The 15123-nt window shown below is 39.6% G+C and overlaps 1 protein-coding gene across 1 annotated transcript; it reads left to right on the top strand.

The window, feature by feature from the left end:
• Nucleotides 1–495: 495 nt before the first annotated feature.
• LOC124261187 lies at nt 496–13281 on the top strand. The gene is made up of 5 exons (XM_046695507.1): nt 496–934; nt 5466–5505; nt 5819–5869; nt 10322–10522; nt 11156–13281. The coding sequence occupies exons 1-5, from the start codon at nt 932–934 to the stop codon at nt 11380–11382; spliced, it is 522 nt and encodes a 173-aa protein (XP_046551463.1). The 5' UTR covers nt 496–931; the 3' UTR covers nt 11383–13281.
• Nucleotides 13282–15123: the final 1842 nt, after the last annotated feature.

Here is a 15123-nt window from a genome sequence, read left to right as displayed (position 1 = left end):
TGACATAATATGATGATGGTAGTTTGGTGTTTTTTTTCAATTTAATTTTGTACCAGGCACAAGCATATGTATGTTTATTATCGAATCACAAGACATTATGATCTGTCTGTCTGTCTGTCTACACACATAAAACACACACACACACATATATATATATATATATATACTGTAGATAGATAGATAGACAGATAGAACGATAGAGATATAGAGAGATGTATTGATATAGATGTGAGTAATACTGTCAATGACCTGTCGTTATCCTTCATGAGTATGAAGGACTTCAATAACCGTGTGTCTACTGAGAAGAAAGGCTCACTGGAGGTAATAAGCCATATGTGCCATATATATCGTGCTTGCGACACTTGCCCTCATGTCACATCTGGGTATATATATAACACGCGACGTATTCAGTAGGTTAGGTCAGATTGGTGAACTGAGAACAGAGTATGACTAACACCAAGCCGATACCTAATAAGCTCAGTTCTAACACTGACACACTCCCTATCACAAGCCACCTTGAAAGAATACCTTGACTCGGACCCCCACTCAAGTGTTGCCTAGGAAGCCCTCCGGACAGCCCAAACTTCCCACCTGAACAGTATACTTATACAGAGGGCCATTGATGTGTATGTGTCGACCCTACGATTGATATACACGACAAGCAAGGTTTTCTACACCGCTGGCAGAGACCCAAATGTCGCTCATTCCCTGTGTTTACATTAAATCACTGTTGGGAAATAAATAGGCTATTGAACACTGCCTGCCGCGATAAGGTCTGACACATGCGCAGAACCCCGCTGGTTGACTTGTACAGCACTATCCTTAATGGAGGCTAGCGAGGAACAAGGTGTATACACCGTAATGATTGTCTAACAACTGACGGAAAGTGTTCTCCCCATATCCCAGCTTCATGTAGTCTTACGGTACAGTAATGGTAAGTATTATGGGAACATTGTGGTAAAATGTCAATGATAGTTACAACATGTGCATATGTCGCAGGTATAGCTAAAACAATAGGCTTGGGGTAAGGTTCATTCTCCAGTGTAATTCAAAACAGTACTGCCAAGTGTGGTAATACGCATTTTCTGGGGTTATATTTTGTTTGGAGTCTAAACCAGCTTGTAAAATACAAATATGATCGATGGAACAATTAACCTTTCCTCAGATATAACCATCAGAGTACAACCATATTTTGTTGCAAAATAGTTTCATTCTAATAAAACTCTCTTAAACCAACATCCCAGTTGCTTCGAACATTCGGTATTAAAGCGGAGGAAGCGATCACGACTTATTTTCCTTGCAGATCATCCAAGTTGAAGTTAACTTGATGTAGACAGTTAAATTTACGCTTTTATGGAAATGAATATCCTGTTGTGTAAATCATTGAAAATGTTAATTCTGTCGTCTCTGTTATTCTGATAACAGTCCGCCCAACTCTATTATCAAACATAATCATATGATTAAAATGAACGTTAAAAGATGTTACATAAGGTAAATAAAATACGTTCTATGGTCTAAAATCGGGAATATACCACAAATGCATCGCCTATTAGTTAATGTAATATTTTATAAACTGTTAAGAACCAATTATCAATCTAAGAACAAACACAATCAGTATCTGATATATAATATTCCTCAATATTGAAAAAATACAATGTCAAATTGTTTAGCAATTTTCACTATATTTAATTGTATGTACCTTGTAATATGTATGCATTCTTTGTGCATTAATTATTAAATCTCTCCTATCAACATCGACTACGTATTGTTGAACTACTTTGTTCGGCATGGGTTTTCATAACACAGTATGCTGTGAAATAATACAAGCCGTACTGCGTACGTTAAGGTAATGCATAGCGATCTCAGCCTTCAAATAGCTTATTGACTCACGATCAAGGTGGAAGCTCCCCCATTAGGCTGCCAACTATTTATGTGTTTGGGGCGTGTTCTGACTTTTATCGGAATTTATCACGCCTTTTCGCGTGTACTCAAATTTGTCAAAACCGCTCTCTCTTATATATCACACACACACACACACACACACCCTCACTCACTCACTCACTCACTCACTTACTCACTCTCACTCTCTCTCACACACAAACACACATACATAAACATATACTGTTGATAAGCAAATGTGCGGCCTCCTCAACTGACAACTGCACAAAGATGGCAAATTATTGCTATGAGGAATGACGGCATGTCTTTGAGGGCTGTTGCAAGAGATGTCGGTTGTCATCCATCGTCTATCAACCGATTGGCCAGAAAACATCAGCAAACTAAACAAATGGCGTTAAGGAGAATCGGCGGTCAGATCAACCAAGAGTGATAACTCCTGGGAAGAATACAGTCCTCCTCAGAATCTCAATACTTCACCCATTCATATCAGGTGGCGTGTTAAAATCAGACTGGCTTCCACGTCGTCGTCTGTGCAACAGAACTGTTCGAAATGGCCTAACATTGGTCGGGGCTAGAACCAGACGACCTTCCTGCCGTTGTTAACTCCACAGCACAAAGCAGCATGACCAGTTTGGTGTCAAGCTCGATGTCACTGGAATTTGAGGTCGTTGGGAAATGTCCACTGATCGGACAGAAGCCGATTTGTTTTGTCCATGACTGGTGTCCGAGCTCGTGTTTGGTGCCGCAGGTACACTGCATGTGTACAACGGAATATCTTGGAGCAAGTACCATTTTTTTTTTTGTGTGTGTGTGTGTGTGTGTGTGTGTGTGTGTGTGTGTGTGTGTGTGTGTGTGTGTGTGTGTGTGTGTGTGTGTGTGTGTGTGTGTGTGTGTGTGTGTGTTTCATTGATGGTGTGGGAGTACCTCTATCATGACGTTAAACATGACCTTTTGACGATCAGACAAATTCTGAATGGACACCAGTACATCACTGACATCCAAGACAGTGTTGTTGTGCCACATTTCGATGACCATCCTCTCAACACAAGACTAGTCTTCATCTATGACAATGCATGGCCGCATCGTGCACCTGCCTTTGGTTTTTCGTACGTCAAGAGGAGATAGCAACTTGCCCACCAGAAGTCCAGATCTCGATCTGATAGTGCATGTTTGGGACATTATGGGTAGCAGAATACGCCACGGAGATCCTCCAGTATAACATCTAGGTTACAGGAACAAACCCTCCAAGAATCTTGTTGACGTCATACCACCACAGTACGCAACACTACAAATAAGTCAATTTCTTTTGCCAGGTTTGGTGCTCAGAATAAACTACGATTTTTTAGTTCTTTTTGCGTTTAGATTTTCCACAATATTATTCCTTGAATTTGATTGTCAGATTATCCAGATAGTAAGTTCAATTGAGGTTTGGATAGCAAAGGATTGCTCTGGTTGATGGTAGCATATTGATACTTTGATATATGGGTTGTTGCGTTAATTTCGACATGTGTATACATTGCATAGGCTAAACAATTCCAAATCACGTAACGTTGTTGTCCTCAGGACGGGTGCACCCGTGAGCATATGACAATGAAATGGCAAGCCTCAACCCCTGACACATTCCCAAAACTCTAGATCTACCACGAATGTCGCATTTTTTAACAAGTGCAAACCGATTGAACGACTTAACTTGCACGCAAAAATGATCAATCGGGTATAGAATATTTGAAAATAAGGAGCTGGAAAATATTCCAGTTTACACAGAAACGATAATGATCCTGGCTAATTAGATCCAGTCTTTGAGAACTTGGATAATAGCTTATCCTGAAAATCTCGACCTGACAGTCGATAGTGTTCACTGCTGAATACGCAGGCTATACGCACACACGAATAGTTCACCGCTGTGGTTAAAGTATAGGCGACCTGGTTTGTCTTGGCGCAATCAATACGTTTTACAACCCAATCTCCAGCGGGTTAAACCCTGGCTGTGTTAAGGGTTATAAAGTCATTACACTTCGTGCCTTTTCAGTACTATTGCTATTGTGTTTGAAGTAAGGCAAATGTCAATCCCGGTTTTATGGAGGAGTGTTGAATGTCGCTCTGAAAGTAGAAGTAAAATCAGTTCTCAGAAAGGTTTTTAACCGTGGTTTCATGCAAATAAACTTAAATATGTTGCATAATTTGCAATAGCTTTTATGAAATTCTTTTAACATTATGAAGTGTAATACCCCAAGCTCTGATCTTTTTATCTCTTCTCCGTGGATTGCTCGTAATATCCTCGCATGTATTTATTTACAGTGAGTGAGTGAGCAATACAGAATCATATTAACAGTAAGAAAAGAAGCAGTCGATAAGAATATTCTAGAGGTTGAAATGATATCTAAATAGTACAGTTTATATAAATGTGTGCAAGAAAATGAGTACATATTCCAACAATCTGATAGAGATATTCAATACAAATATATTAATCAATAAAGTAGAAGCTTTCCAATCCCGTTTTTGTTGTTCAAGCCAGAATCTGTCAAAGAATCTCAGCGGGGTATGTGTGCATAAAATGATAACATATAACACAATCTTAATCCACACGACGTAGTAGGCATAACGTATCTGCCTAACATTCAACGGTTGATCCGTTAGATTTAGATAGACTTGTGAAAGCCGGGCCTCTAGTTGTGTTATATGACATTGGTAACGCACTTGTTTACTGAGGTAAACCGCTTTTTATCGTAGACAGTTTTAGGTGAATGAATGCTTTGTGCTATTAGGGACACGTGTTGAATTCCATCTGGCATTAGATTAAAATTAAGTATTATATATATATGTTCAAGTATTTGTCTATAATCATGAAAATGATTAGATTACAGCAGAGCGTACTGTAGGATTCCGACTATATCAAGGGCATGTGTGTATGAATCACTGTGATGTCCCTGGGGTTGGTGAAATGTTTACCGCATCTTGTTTCACAAGGGGCAGCCATTACAAACACACGTAAAGGCAAGTCAACTGCTCACAGGAAAGACACGGGGACATAGGGCACAAGTCGAAATAGGGAATTGCATAAACTAGTGGTCACGTGTGCGTCACATTTATATACCGTGACACAATTTGAAAACTACACTGAAGGCTTAAATCCTCTGAGAATAAAAATCGTTTAGAGGAAGAGTCTTATTGATCCATGGAATCTTCGAAGAAAAAGCATGCTTGATAGTAACAAAGGTCTGATGGCAATTTCGTTTATCGACTATCTGATATAATTAACAAATTGTCAACTAGAAAACTAAAACATCAAGAAACATTTTTTTAATTTTAAGATATACAGAAAGCATGTTCAAAGTATGAAACGTATCAAAAGTACAAATACATAAATGCTTCTAACTTTTTTTGAGTTACAGATGTGTCGAATTTGGAATAGTCCTCAAAACTATGAACCATAAAGCATTATGAAAATATTGCTAAGTCCTGGAATCTGATAATCTTTATCAATCTTGACCAAGAGTCGTAAGGCACCCTTTGAAACCGTCAATGAAATTGCATTAATCCACACTATTCTTCGTTTTCTTTTTCAGGTTTCTGACAAGGCCAGTTTAGTGGAACGAGTATCAATACGTAAGAAATATTTCATTTTCCATTATGTTTTCTGAAAAAGTCACCCATATCCTTGGAGTCATAGAATATAATATTTAAAGAGTAAAAAAGATGATTGGTGTGAATAGCCTTTGGAATCAATCATTCAGCACTTGTAGACCAGTTCCGAATTTAGCAACGGAACAAACAAGAATTGGTAATGAAGGTATATCTTTACATGTGTAACTTTCACACAGACACTGATTTTAGTAATATGTCTAATTTAATCGGACCTTACGGTAATGAATGGCATATGTACGTAAAATCTGTCTTATCTTGTGTTTTTTGTTTGTAGTGGGATGTGTGATCTTCATTGGACTCTTTGGAATCCTTAAATTTATTTTAGGTTGGTAAATTTTGTCCTTTTTCATTATTTTAAGACTTGTTATAACATAAAATCTGTTTAATATATTATCTGTTATAACTAAATGTGGACAGTGAGCTTTTACAATAAGTATGCCTTGTATGACATACAGAAGACTTGTTATAAGAAACTCTTAAGCACTAAACATTGCTAAAATATCCCATACCATATCGCCAGCATTCGCTAAAACAGCCCATATGACAAAGCAAGCACCTGGTAGAATGTAAAGTTCGGTACAAGGGTCTGTTTCACATCCTTTTGAGTAGGTAAAATAACACAGCAAGCACTATCATTGGGTAAGATACCCAACATCACATAGCAAGAATTTGGTAAACCGCTGCCATTGGGTAATATAACCCACACCACATCAAAACCATTTGGTACAATAACGTACATCACTGTGCAAGCAGCATTGTGTTTAGTGCATCATATCACCATATTGGGTGAAGTGCATCGTATCAACACGTCATGTCACTACATTAGGTTAAATGGGCAACGACGAAACCGGCGAGATAGTTTCATACAAGTTAAGATGCTGGGTAAGACTTCCGCCCATATATGCATACATTTTGTGTAACTTAAATATTCATATTGCTCCCAGGAAGTGATGAAATGCATATTAGAATTATGTTTTTGGCAGAGTTACACAGATATAGAAATGACAATTCAACTCTAAAGTCCTCCGCATATGAAAACCATTCCAACTTATATTACTCACTATTAAATAATTGGTGATACTGTCGACAGCACATGCATGCCTCGCCCTGAAGTAGATATCGAGGTAAATGCGGGTTTAACATAGATTAAACGAAGTAAGTGCTCATTAAAACTATCTAATTTGCTGTGTCTCACAGGACTGCGCCCTCCGTACCATCCAAATTCTTCTAAAATATTTTCTCTGATGAATGTTCACGCCCGAGGGAGACACCTGGATAATGTCAACGTGCCACGCTGCTCCTACATTATGCCATGTATGGTCGTGGTTCGCTAAGTAGGTTACATAAGTGGGCTTATCTGAATAACGAATAACAGCCTGAGTCAGTCCTCGATCAATAGATAGGATATCCCATGTCCCTTAAACACTGTTAATGGCATGTCAGGTAGGCAGTGAGGTGTATTGTGTTGGTGCAAGGGGTGTTTCACTTCAACGCACTAATACTGTGCACGTACGCATGTGTTGAGGGCACGAGTCAGGGAACAAAGTGCAGTTAGAGTTCATATATTTCATAATCAGTATTGTATTTGCATATTACCCTCGATCTTCTTGATTATCTTTAGTAGAACTGGTCTTCCGCAACCCATGTGTTGTAAGAAGCAGCCGACGGGATCGGAGTGTCAGACTCGCTGACTTGATGAATGTCATCGCACCCCAGTTGTGTGGGACGGTGCTCGAGGTGTCAATCTAAGCACTATCTGGTATAGACTCGATCGTTCACGGACCGCCTAATAGCAATTAACAAAAGACAATGAAAGAAAAAAAGGTTTCCTCGACGGCGTTGAAGTCACTGAATGATTAATTGATTTAACACCGTCCACAAGTTAGTAACAGAATTTCCGTTATAGTCCCAGGTGTCAGTTTGATACAGAAGTGAACCGAAAAAAAGGCTGACGACTTCACCGTCGTCGAGCACTGACAAGCACCCGTATTACCGAAAAAAGGAACGTAGTATTTTTCAAAAATCAGTCTGTACCAAACATAGAACAACACCAGAGTATTCAGTCTGACTTATTTGTGTTTTTCAACCAAGAGGTTATGAAGCTCCATCATTCAAATTGTATCCTCAAATTAACGTGTACGTCATCGCGAAAACATTGTGTCATGGTTGAGAATGTGACCCCGACATTTCTAAGGTCAAGAGTATTTAGGATCTGCAAACAACAAGGACAGCCATACGTGAGATAAATGTTTTGTTCGTGTCAAACGTGATGTTTCTTGGACTACAGATGGTAGTAAATCCTTTCATCATTCCCTGCAACTGCCACTTATTATTTTAATTCTTGATGCGTTTAGACGCATTGCATCCCTTAACCGTTCCAGAAACCTAATAATATGGTACTTGGTTCGAATCCAAAATCGCCCTATTCATGATTCGTGGTTTGACAACACCATACCAGTATACATGGGTTTCACCAAGTGATAAACGTCCAGGACCTTCACCCCTTCGGGTTGTCCTCCCATATAATGCCCTATTAGAATGAACTTCAGTTGTCGTTTGTGGCATTTCTCTATTTTCACGAAGTGTGCATTTCTGGAAACAACTCAGAGGTTCTTGGTCCCAAGAAGGATATGCTTGTCCTAAGAGACGACCACGTGACCCGTTTGGGCAGTGGATCGTCCACGGGAATCCAGGAACTTTGCCCACAAGGAACGGTGGATCGTCGAACAATATCGATCGACTAGTGGGTTTTCTGGCCCAGACTCCAGTATTCAACGACCCCAGTGATATAGCTGGAATATTGCTGAGTGTGACGTTAAGCAACAACAACAAACAGAAACGAGCAGAGTACAGAATATCCCATACGTACACCCACATTTATCGTAATGACTCCAAGCAGAATCCTCTTTTTACAATCATTTACCCATAAATGTTGATTACGTGATTGTTCGTATTATCTCCCACTGGTTTGATTGGTCCAGACAAGATTATTGATATTTTCTGTTTTTGTAGCCATACTATAAGTGACTTGTGAAAACTCACTCACCGATTGTTATATACAGAAGCGCGAAGTTGTGTCCCGCCGTTGGTCGTCGGTTTTACTTCGATTATGATCCTTGATCTTGATCAACATGTGCTCACTGCTTTCTTCAAAGAGGCAAAGAACTTACACCCTTTGTAACATTTACTTCGCGTTAAGACCAACCGTGTAGTGGCTGAAGGACTGCCTCACTGGGATGTTTGATGTTGTTCAGCATTAAAAACACAATCGATCATTGGAAAATAGCATTACAAATTACAGTGTCAAATCACCGGGTCGCAAAACCACTCTAGTCACGGTCAAGTCACGCCTTCTCTCGTCCATCTTCCGTTCGGCAAAGTCCATTCATCGTCCAATTTTGAACATGTTATTGACCAGAATTGCTTTTCACTTGCGGTATAAACGCTTGCGTTTATCATTTATGTATTAGATTATATATGTTTGCTACCTTGTTCATGTGTTGAAAATGCTATGACTTTCACAAATTCACGGAATTATTCGGGTCTTGTTATTCACTCATTAGAGTGTTGAGTCAATTAACAGGTCAATTAAAAGTGTGGTTTGGTCACTCTATGTGTATTGCCGCTAAACAGCTCGTGTCATTACTCTGATTATTTTAGTACAAATTTGTTTTTTGCCCTCCTATATTCTCTCGTTTTGTTGCAATTATCTGGTAATAATAGAACTGTGAACTTTTTCATTTACCATGTTTTAAAATATCGCTTCTTGTTTTATAATACCCTGGTTTCAGGAGCTCAGTTCCGTGACAGTCTTAAAGAATAATGTATAAGTATAAAACTATATCACCATACAATAAAAAAGATACATCACTCTGAAAGAAACGTCGTTTCGCAAAAATGTGTTTGAGGTGCTGTAGCTAATGTTGCGTGGCCTACATATGTGACGTATTGTTGATATACGACTGTCAAATTCCACGGGTTAAGGTAGGAATATGTGGCCAAGTGGTAGAATATGCTACCAGCGGGTTCGAAAACCAGATGTATATAAATTAGTTGTACTCTTAAATTGTAACCTTAGTTCGACGTGACGTCACCGCCATACAAATACAACGATATTTTTACTCTTGAATGAGCGCCATGCAAATGCTTATTTGTGGATATCACTGAACTATGTACGATCAGTACAACATATGTTTTATGAAGAGATGAAGAACATACGGCAAGGAATCTCGTTGACAGAAATGCACGTTATATGTTTCCAAATCTACCCCTATCGAAGCTGATTTTCCCAATCAGATTCATAATGTATCCCGAAAATCGTTGTGGTGTTGGCTGTGTACATGCTTGAAATGCGCATTGCTCCCCTCGTTGTTCCAAATCTGATGACCTAGAATTGGCCTGGAGCAACCCATGACCAGATAACTAACAGGATCCTGTGGTCAGACTTAGTTGATGGATGTCATCATATCCCGATCGCCTATAGCTAGATCGGCGCTCATGCTGTCACTGGGTTGCCTGGTATAGACTCGATTATGTACATACCGCCGTGATATGGATGGAAAACCTCTGAGTGCGGCGTTACACAACAAACAAACCAGAATCCTAAAACGATGAACATGCGTGGATTTCAAAGAAAATAACCCCTACTTCAGTGTGAAATCTTAATGTCGTGATGTATTCTTGTGAGTGGGATCTACCTTTAGTATGTTTTCGTGTTCTATGCTTTCATCAAAATACATGCATACAATATAAAGGCATCACACATCTCTATTGACAGGATGGGTATACCTCAACGAATGCGCAGACATGGTTCTCCTTCCGGTTTACCTGATACTTGGAGGAGTAATCTCCCTTGTTCCTTTCTTGTTGTCTCTTTACCGGCGTTTCAACCATAAAGCTCGTTCCAAGAAGGTCGTGGACGAGCTGTGGTGGATCCTTGGTGCTGTCTTCTTCCTGACACTGGTGCATATAGTGGCTGGTTGGTACTTTTGCCTTATACGTGAATTGCGGTAGGGTAATCAAATCGTTAAAGCCGTCGGCAGCCTCACTGTAAGACCTGGTTCGATTCCTTTCATGGGCTAAATGTGCGAATCCATTTCATGTCTCTTGATATAGCAGGGATACTGATAAATGTGGCGCTTCACGACGGGGGACACCAGAAATCGTCCTCGAACGTTGCTCTGAAGAAGGACTTCTTTTAGAAGCTTTTGAAAACGATGAAATGTCAGTATTTGATTGGATAAGTGTATATCGTCAAAAATAATTTCTAGTAAGTGGTGATTAGTTTGTGGAATGTACTTCACGCGTTTACAAAAGGGTGCATCGTTAAATGAAGGCCACCCTTCTGGAATATACCCAAAGTACTAGTCTATGTTGTAAGATGGGTGTTAATGGTTCTGGGATAAGGTTCAGTTGTTTGGTTTGGTTGTCATCGTGCCCGGACGGCAAGACGCATAATATCAACCACTGTTTGTCGCGGCCCAGCACACACAGGCAGCCGTGAAGAACCTGTAATATTCCAGAGTGGTTAAAAGACATTCACTCTCACAATTTCTACTTAACCTATTCCTAATGTGACTGTAACATGCCTCTTTCACTGTTGTATTTTCAGGATCCATGTACATCCTGGTGTCTGTTGTGCAAGCAAGAGTTATCGGACGTTTGTGTACCGCGCCATGGCTACCGCCATTTGGCGTCGCGGCCTTGTGCCTAGACTGGGTGTGTTTCGCAGTGTTCCTGTGTGTATTCTGTGACGTGGAGTACGAGGCACCGCCACCAAGCACAGAACCGGCTCTACCCAATTACTGGAGACACAGACACAGACTCAGGCGCTACTAAAATTCACGAGTTCTCTCCCCTTTGGTGGACCGTCTTGCCAAAGAAACACGCAACTACAGAATGACACTACACTCAACGAAGGAATTTCATAATTCTGGATGTAGACCGATTTGGCAAGCACCAGTTTGACACACAACGTATTGTCTTGAACTATTAAGTTTTGGTAAATATTACATCAGATTATTGCAACGTTTTAGCCATTATTACTTTAGGTTAAACATTCATGTTTGCTTTACTATATGTTCACTGTTGAGTGTGTATTGTTGACATTATCTTTGTCATCAGAACATGTTATGAGACGAAACTGAATCTAAGTTACACTTTCTTTACGAACGGCATGAAGGATTCATAAGTCAGGATTCTGTGACATATTCATCACAATTGACAGGTTGCCGGGATATCTAATCATTACAGATAAAAAAAATAGTGTAATTAATTTGTTAAGTGATCGCAAATTTGTAGGACAAGATTTATCTTTCCTTTGTGGACCATGCAAAAATCGATGTTGGATGAAGCGACAAATGCCTCTAGGTATGCTGTGTTTGTACTGTGATCACTTCTTGGATGCTTACACCTCCACTGTATCCTCCACGTCACTTTCATTCAAAATGTGAGTGAGTGAGTATGGTTTTACGCCGCTTTAAGCAATATTCCAGCAATACCACGGCGTAGGACACCAGAAATGGGCTTCACACATTGTGGGGAATCGAACCCGGGTCTTCGGCGTGACGAGCAAACGCTTTAACCACTCGGCTACCCCACCGCCTCTCAGAATTTAAAATGTACGGGATGCAGCATAAAAGGGAGAACTGGTGTATAACGGTTGTGTATATTCCTGTCATGAAATTCTTGAAACAGGATCCTTTGCGAGAAAAGTAGACATTTCATATTCAAACGTTTTACAAACTGTTGTACGTATGTTTACATATCATTACAGAATAAGCCTTATTGGCATCAAGTTCTAGTCGGACTTTGGAGCTCTCACATGGGGTTGGAGCAATGGAATGCCCAACTAACATAGATAACAACCTGCGGTTAATATTTGAATACATACATCGCTAGTGACAGGGTCTTTTTAAGCAGAGCAGTTTTAGCGCTATTGCTGTTGTAAGCCTAAGTTCGTTCAAGTATAAAAGTTGCGATTGACTTTATGTGAATGAGACCAATGTTTTCGACAATAGAAAGAAAATGAATCACGTATTTCAAAGGTAACCAACGAGAGACTTCGTAATGCTTGAAAACCAAACATGACACGTGATTTAATGAGAATTACCTTTACGCACAAGTCCCTGCTCTATATTTAGAAAACAAATTGTAGACTAAGGTGACAAATGTCTGTGGATATACACTGCAGAGATACATATTGTACGTCCACACTTAGATTACATGTGTATGAGTATATTTCGGTATGACGTGATTTAAATGGCAGTTTTAAACGGGTATGTTACAATAAAACGACCTTTGTGCATTAGGCCATCATTGATGTAGCACACTGCACGCGGTTGTTACAGATGACTGTTGAAAACGTAGCTACAGCTTATTGCCTTCATTATTAGGACGGGTCAAAATAATAATTATTAAAAAAATCTTGAATAGTGATCAGAATTTCTATATATAGTATTTTAAAAAGTGTACATGTAGCATGAAAACACGCAGTCCTGTCATTTTATCAACCGATGAATGTACTCCGATAGTTGCCCGGTGCAGAATATTTTGATTTGATAACATAGTTTATATATGAGTGCCATATTACATGTCAGTACAAATGTGTGTTTTATGTATATATTTATGTAAAGAAGCGAATTGTGATACGTGTTCATGGACACTGAGATTGCTCTCTAAGAGACATATACATTCATGTTATCGTTTATACTGTTGTAAATAAATATATTAAAAATATAATGTACTTAATTTATTCATTTAGGATCCAGATGTGTAGAGCTACGACATTCGTACACTTATGATAAACCATGGAGTTACGACAGGTCGTAACGTTACGAAGTGCATCTGTTTACGTAAACTGGACGCACCATCACGCGTGAACAACACACACGCAAAAGAAGAGGGGCCTACAATTTTGTTAATCTAATTCTCACAGAGGATCCCCTAACTATAGCGTACATCCCCAAAGCAGTTCGAGTTCGGATCCCCGACTGGCTCCAATTGTAATCCTTGGTCTGTCTACACCATATACTTGTTTAAGGATTTCACAGTGAATTATCTTAAATGAGGGCCACGAGCCTTCATTTATGGGAGATAAATTTATAATTAAAGGGACATTTTCTCAGCATTACGAACAAAACCCCAGATACATGGGGTTTCACTGTGATGGGCCTGTATCCAGTATGGTTTCTCTCTCACTGTTACTGATACAGCTATATGTATATTCATTTAAATTCATTTTGGGTCATGTTCACCTCAAACCACGAAAACTAAACAGTGGTATATACATTACTGTCATCAATATTTGATTTGTAATCCCATGTCACGCCATTCAGCTGTAGTTTGCCCTACAGTCATAGATACCACAACCATGTCGACCTCTGATCAACGTTCTCCGGTTACAGGCAGTTCATACATTGTTCTCACTTTTCCTGCCTAGGCCCGACCATGCTATAACATTTGCTTCTGAATTTAATGCAACCGCCTTTAACTGTATGTTTTGATTTTCTGTAAAACAGTTAAGACTGTTAGTAGTGGTAACGGCTGAATCTCAAATGTGAATTTTAAACTGGAGGGGAAAATTGACATATCTTAAGTATATCTGCGTGTTTCAGTTATACAATGATAACCCCAATCAGAAATGTGTAGAATACACCACAGTATTTAATCGTGGATTACCGTGGTAGGAAGCAGGAGTGAATACCTCTTCGACTGTGATTTCTTCATGTCCCTAATACCCTGCATGTATGTCCTTTTACGAAGTCGCATTGTCTTGCCTGATTAGTGATGAGTACTTCGAAGTGAAAGCAGTTTACTTCTTATCAATAATTCAAACGATGGAAGTAAGCAGGCAAGGGTTATCCGCACAAAAATTCTCAAATCTGTTTCTCAATACTGTTCTTTGGTAGTCCTGCTCTATAAGCTGACACGTGTGAGAAGATGAAGGCGGTGGCGTAGCCTCGTGGTTAAAGCGTTTGCTCTTCACGCCGAAGACCCGGGTTCGATTCCCCACATGGGTACAACTTATGACGCCCATTTCTGGCGTCCCCTGCCGTGATATTGCAGGAATATTGTTAAAGCTGCGTAAAACCACACTCACTCACTGAGAAGATTAAAGCGGCACTAAAAGCCCATTTCAAACAACTTCGAATCCCTCACCAAATATATTTAATAATAATAATTATACATTTAATTTCGAAGGTCCGTCTTTTCAGTCCTTCATCTCGTTATACTAAAGAAAACTGCCCTCTCTGAATAGAAGTGACAAAGCTTTTCCGTTATCCTTTTAAGAAATCTGGGCCATCTACGATCCCCACTTCGCCATAAGCCTAGTTTGTGAACCACTATAAAACAGTGATCTAACCAGGTGCACTTAATTGTGAAGGGTTCCTGTCCTACCAGGGTCACCTGCTACAAACGTCTCCAACATATTGTCCTTTTGTACGCCAAGAATGTATTCATATGACCATTTCCACGATCATTTTTCACACTGTATGAGCATTATTATTAAGAGTATGATGAACCCTTTTCACGTGAAGTGCATTCAGTGGCAGCTAACAGCAGCAGCACCTAAGACTT

The sequence above is a fragment of the Haliotis rubra genome, unplaced genomic scaffold (genome assembly GCF_003918875.1).
Source record: "Haliotis rubra isolate DU_JTF1 unplaced genomic scaffold, ASM391887v1 Scf790, whole genome shotgun sequence".
Lineage (NCBI taxonomy): Eukaryota > Metazoa > Mollusca > Gastropoda > Lepetellida > Haliotidae > Haliotis > Haliotis rubra.
This window is presented reverse-complemented; position numbering and strand designations above follow the sequence as displayed.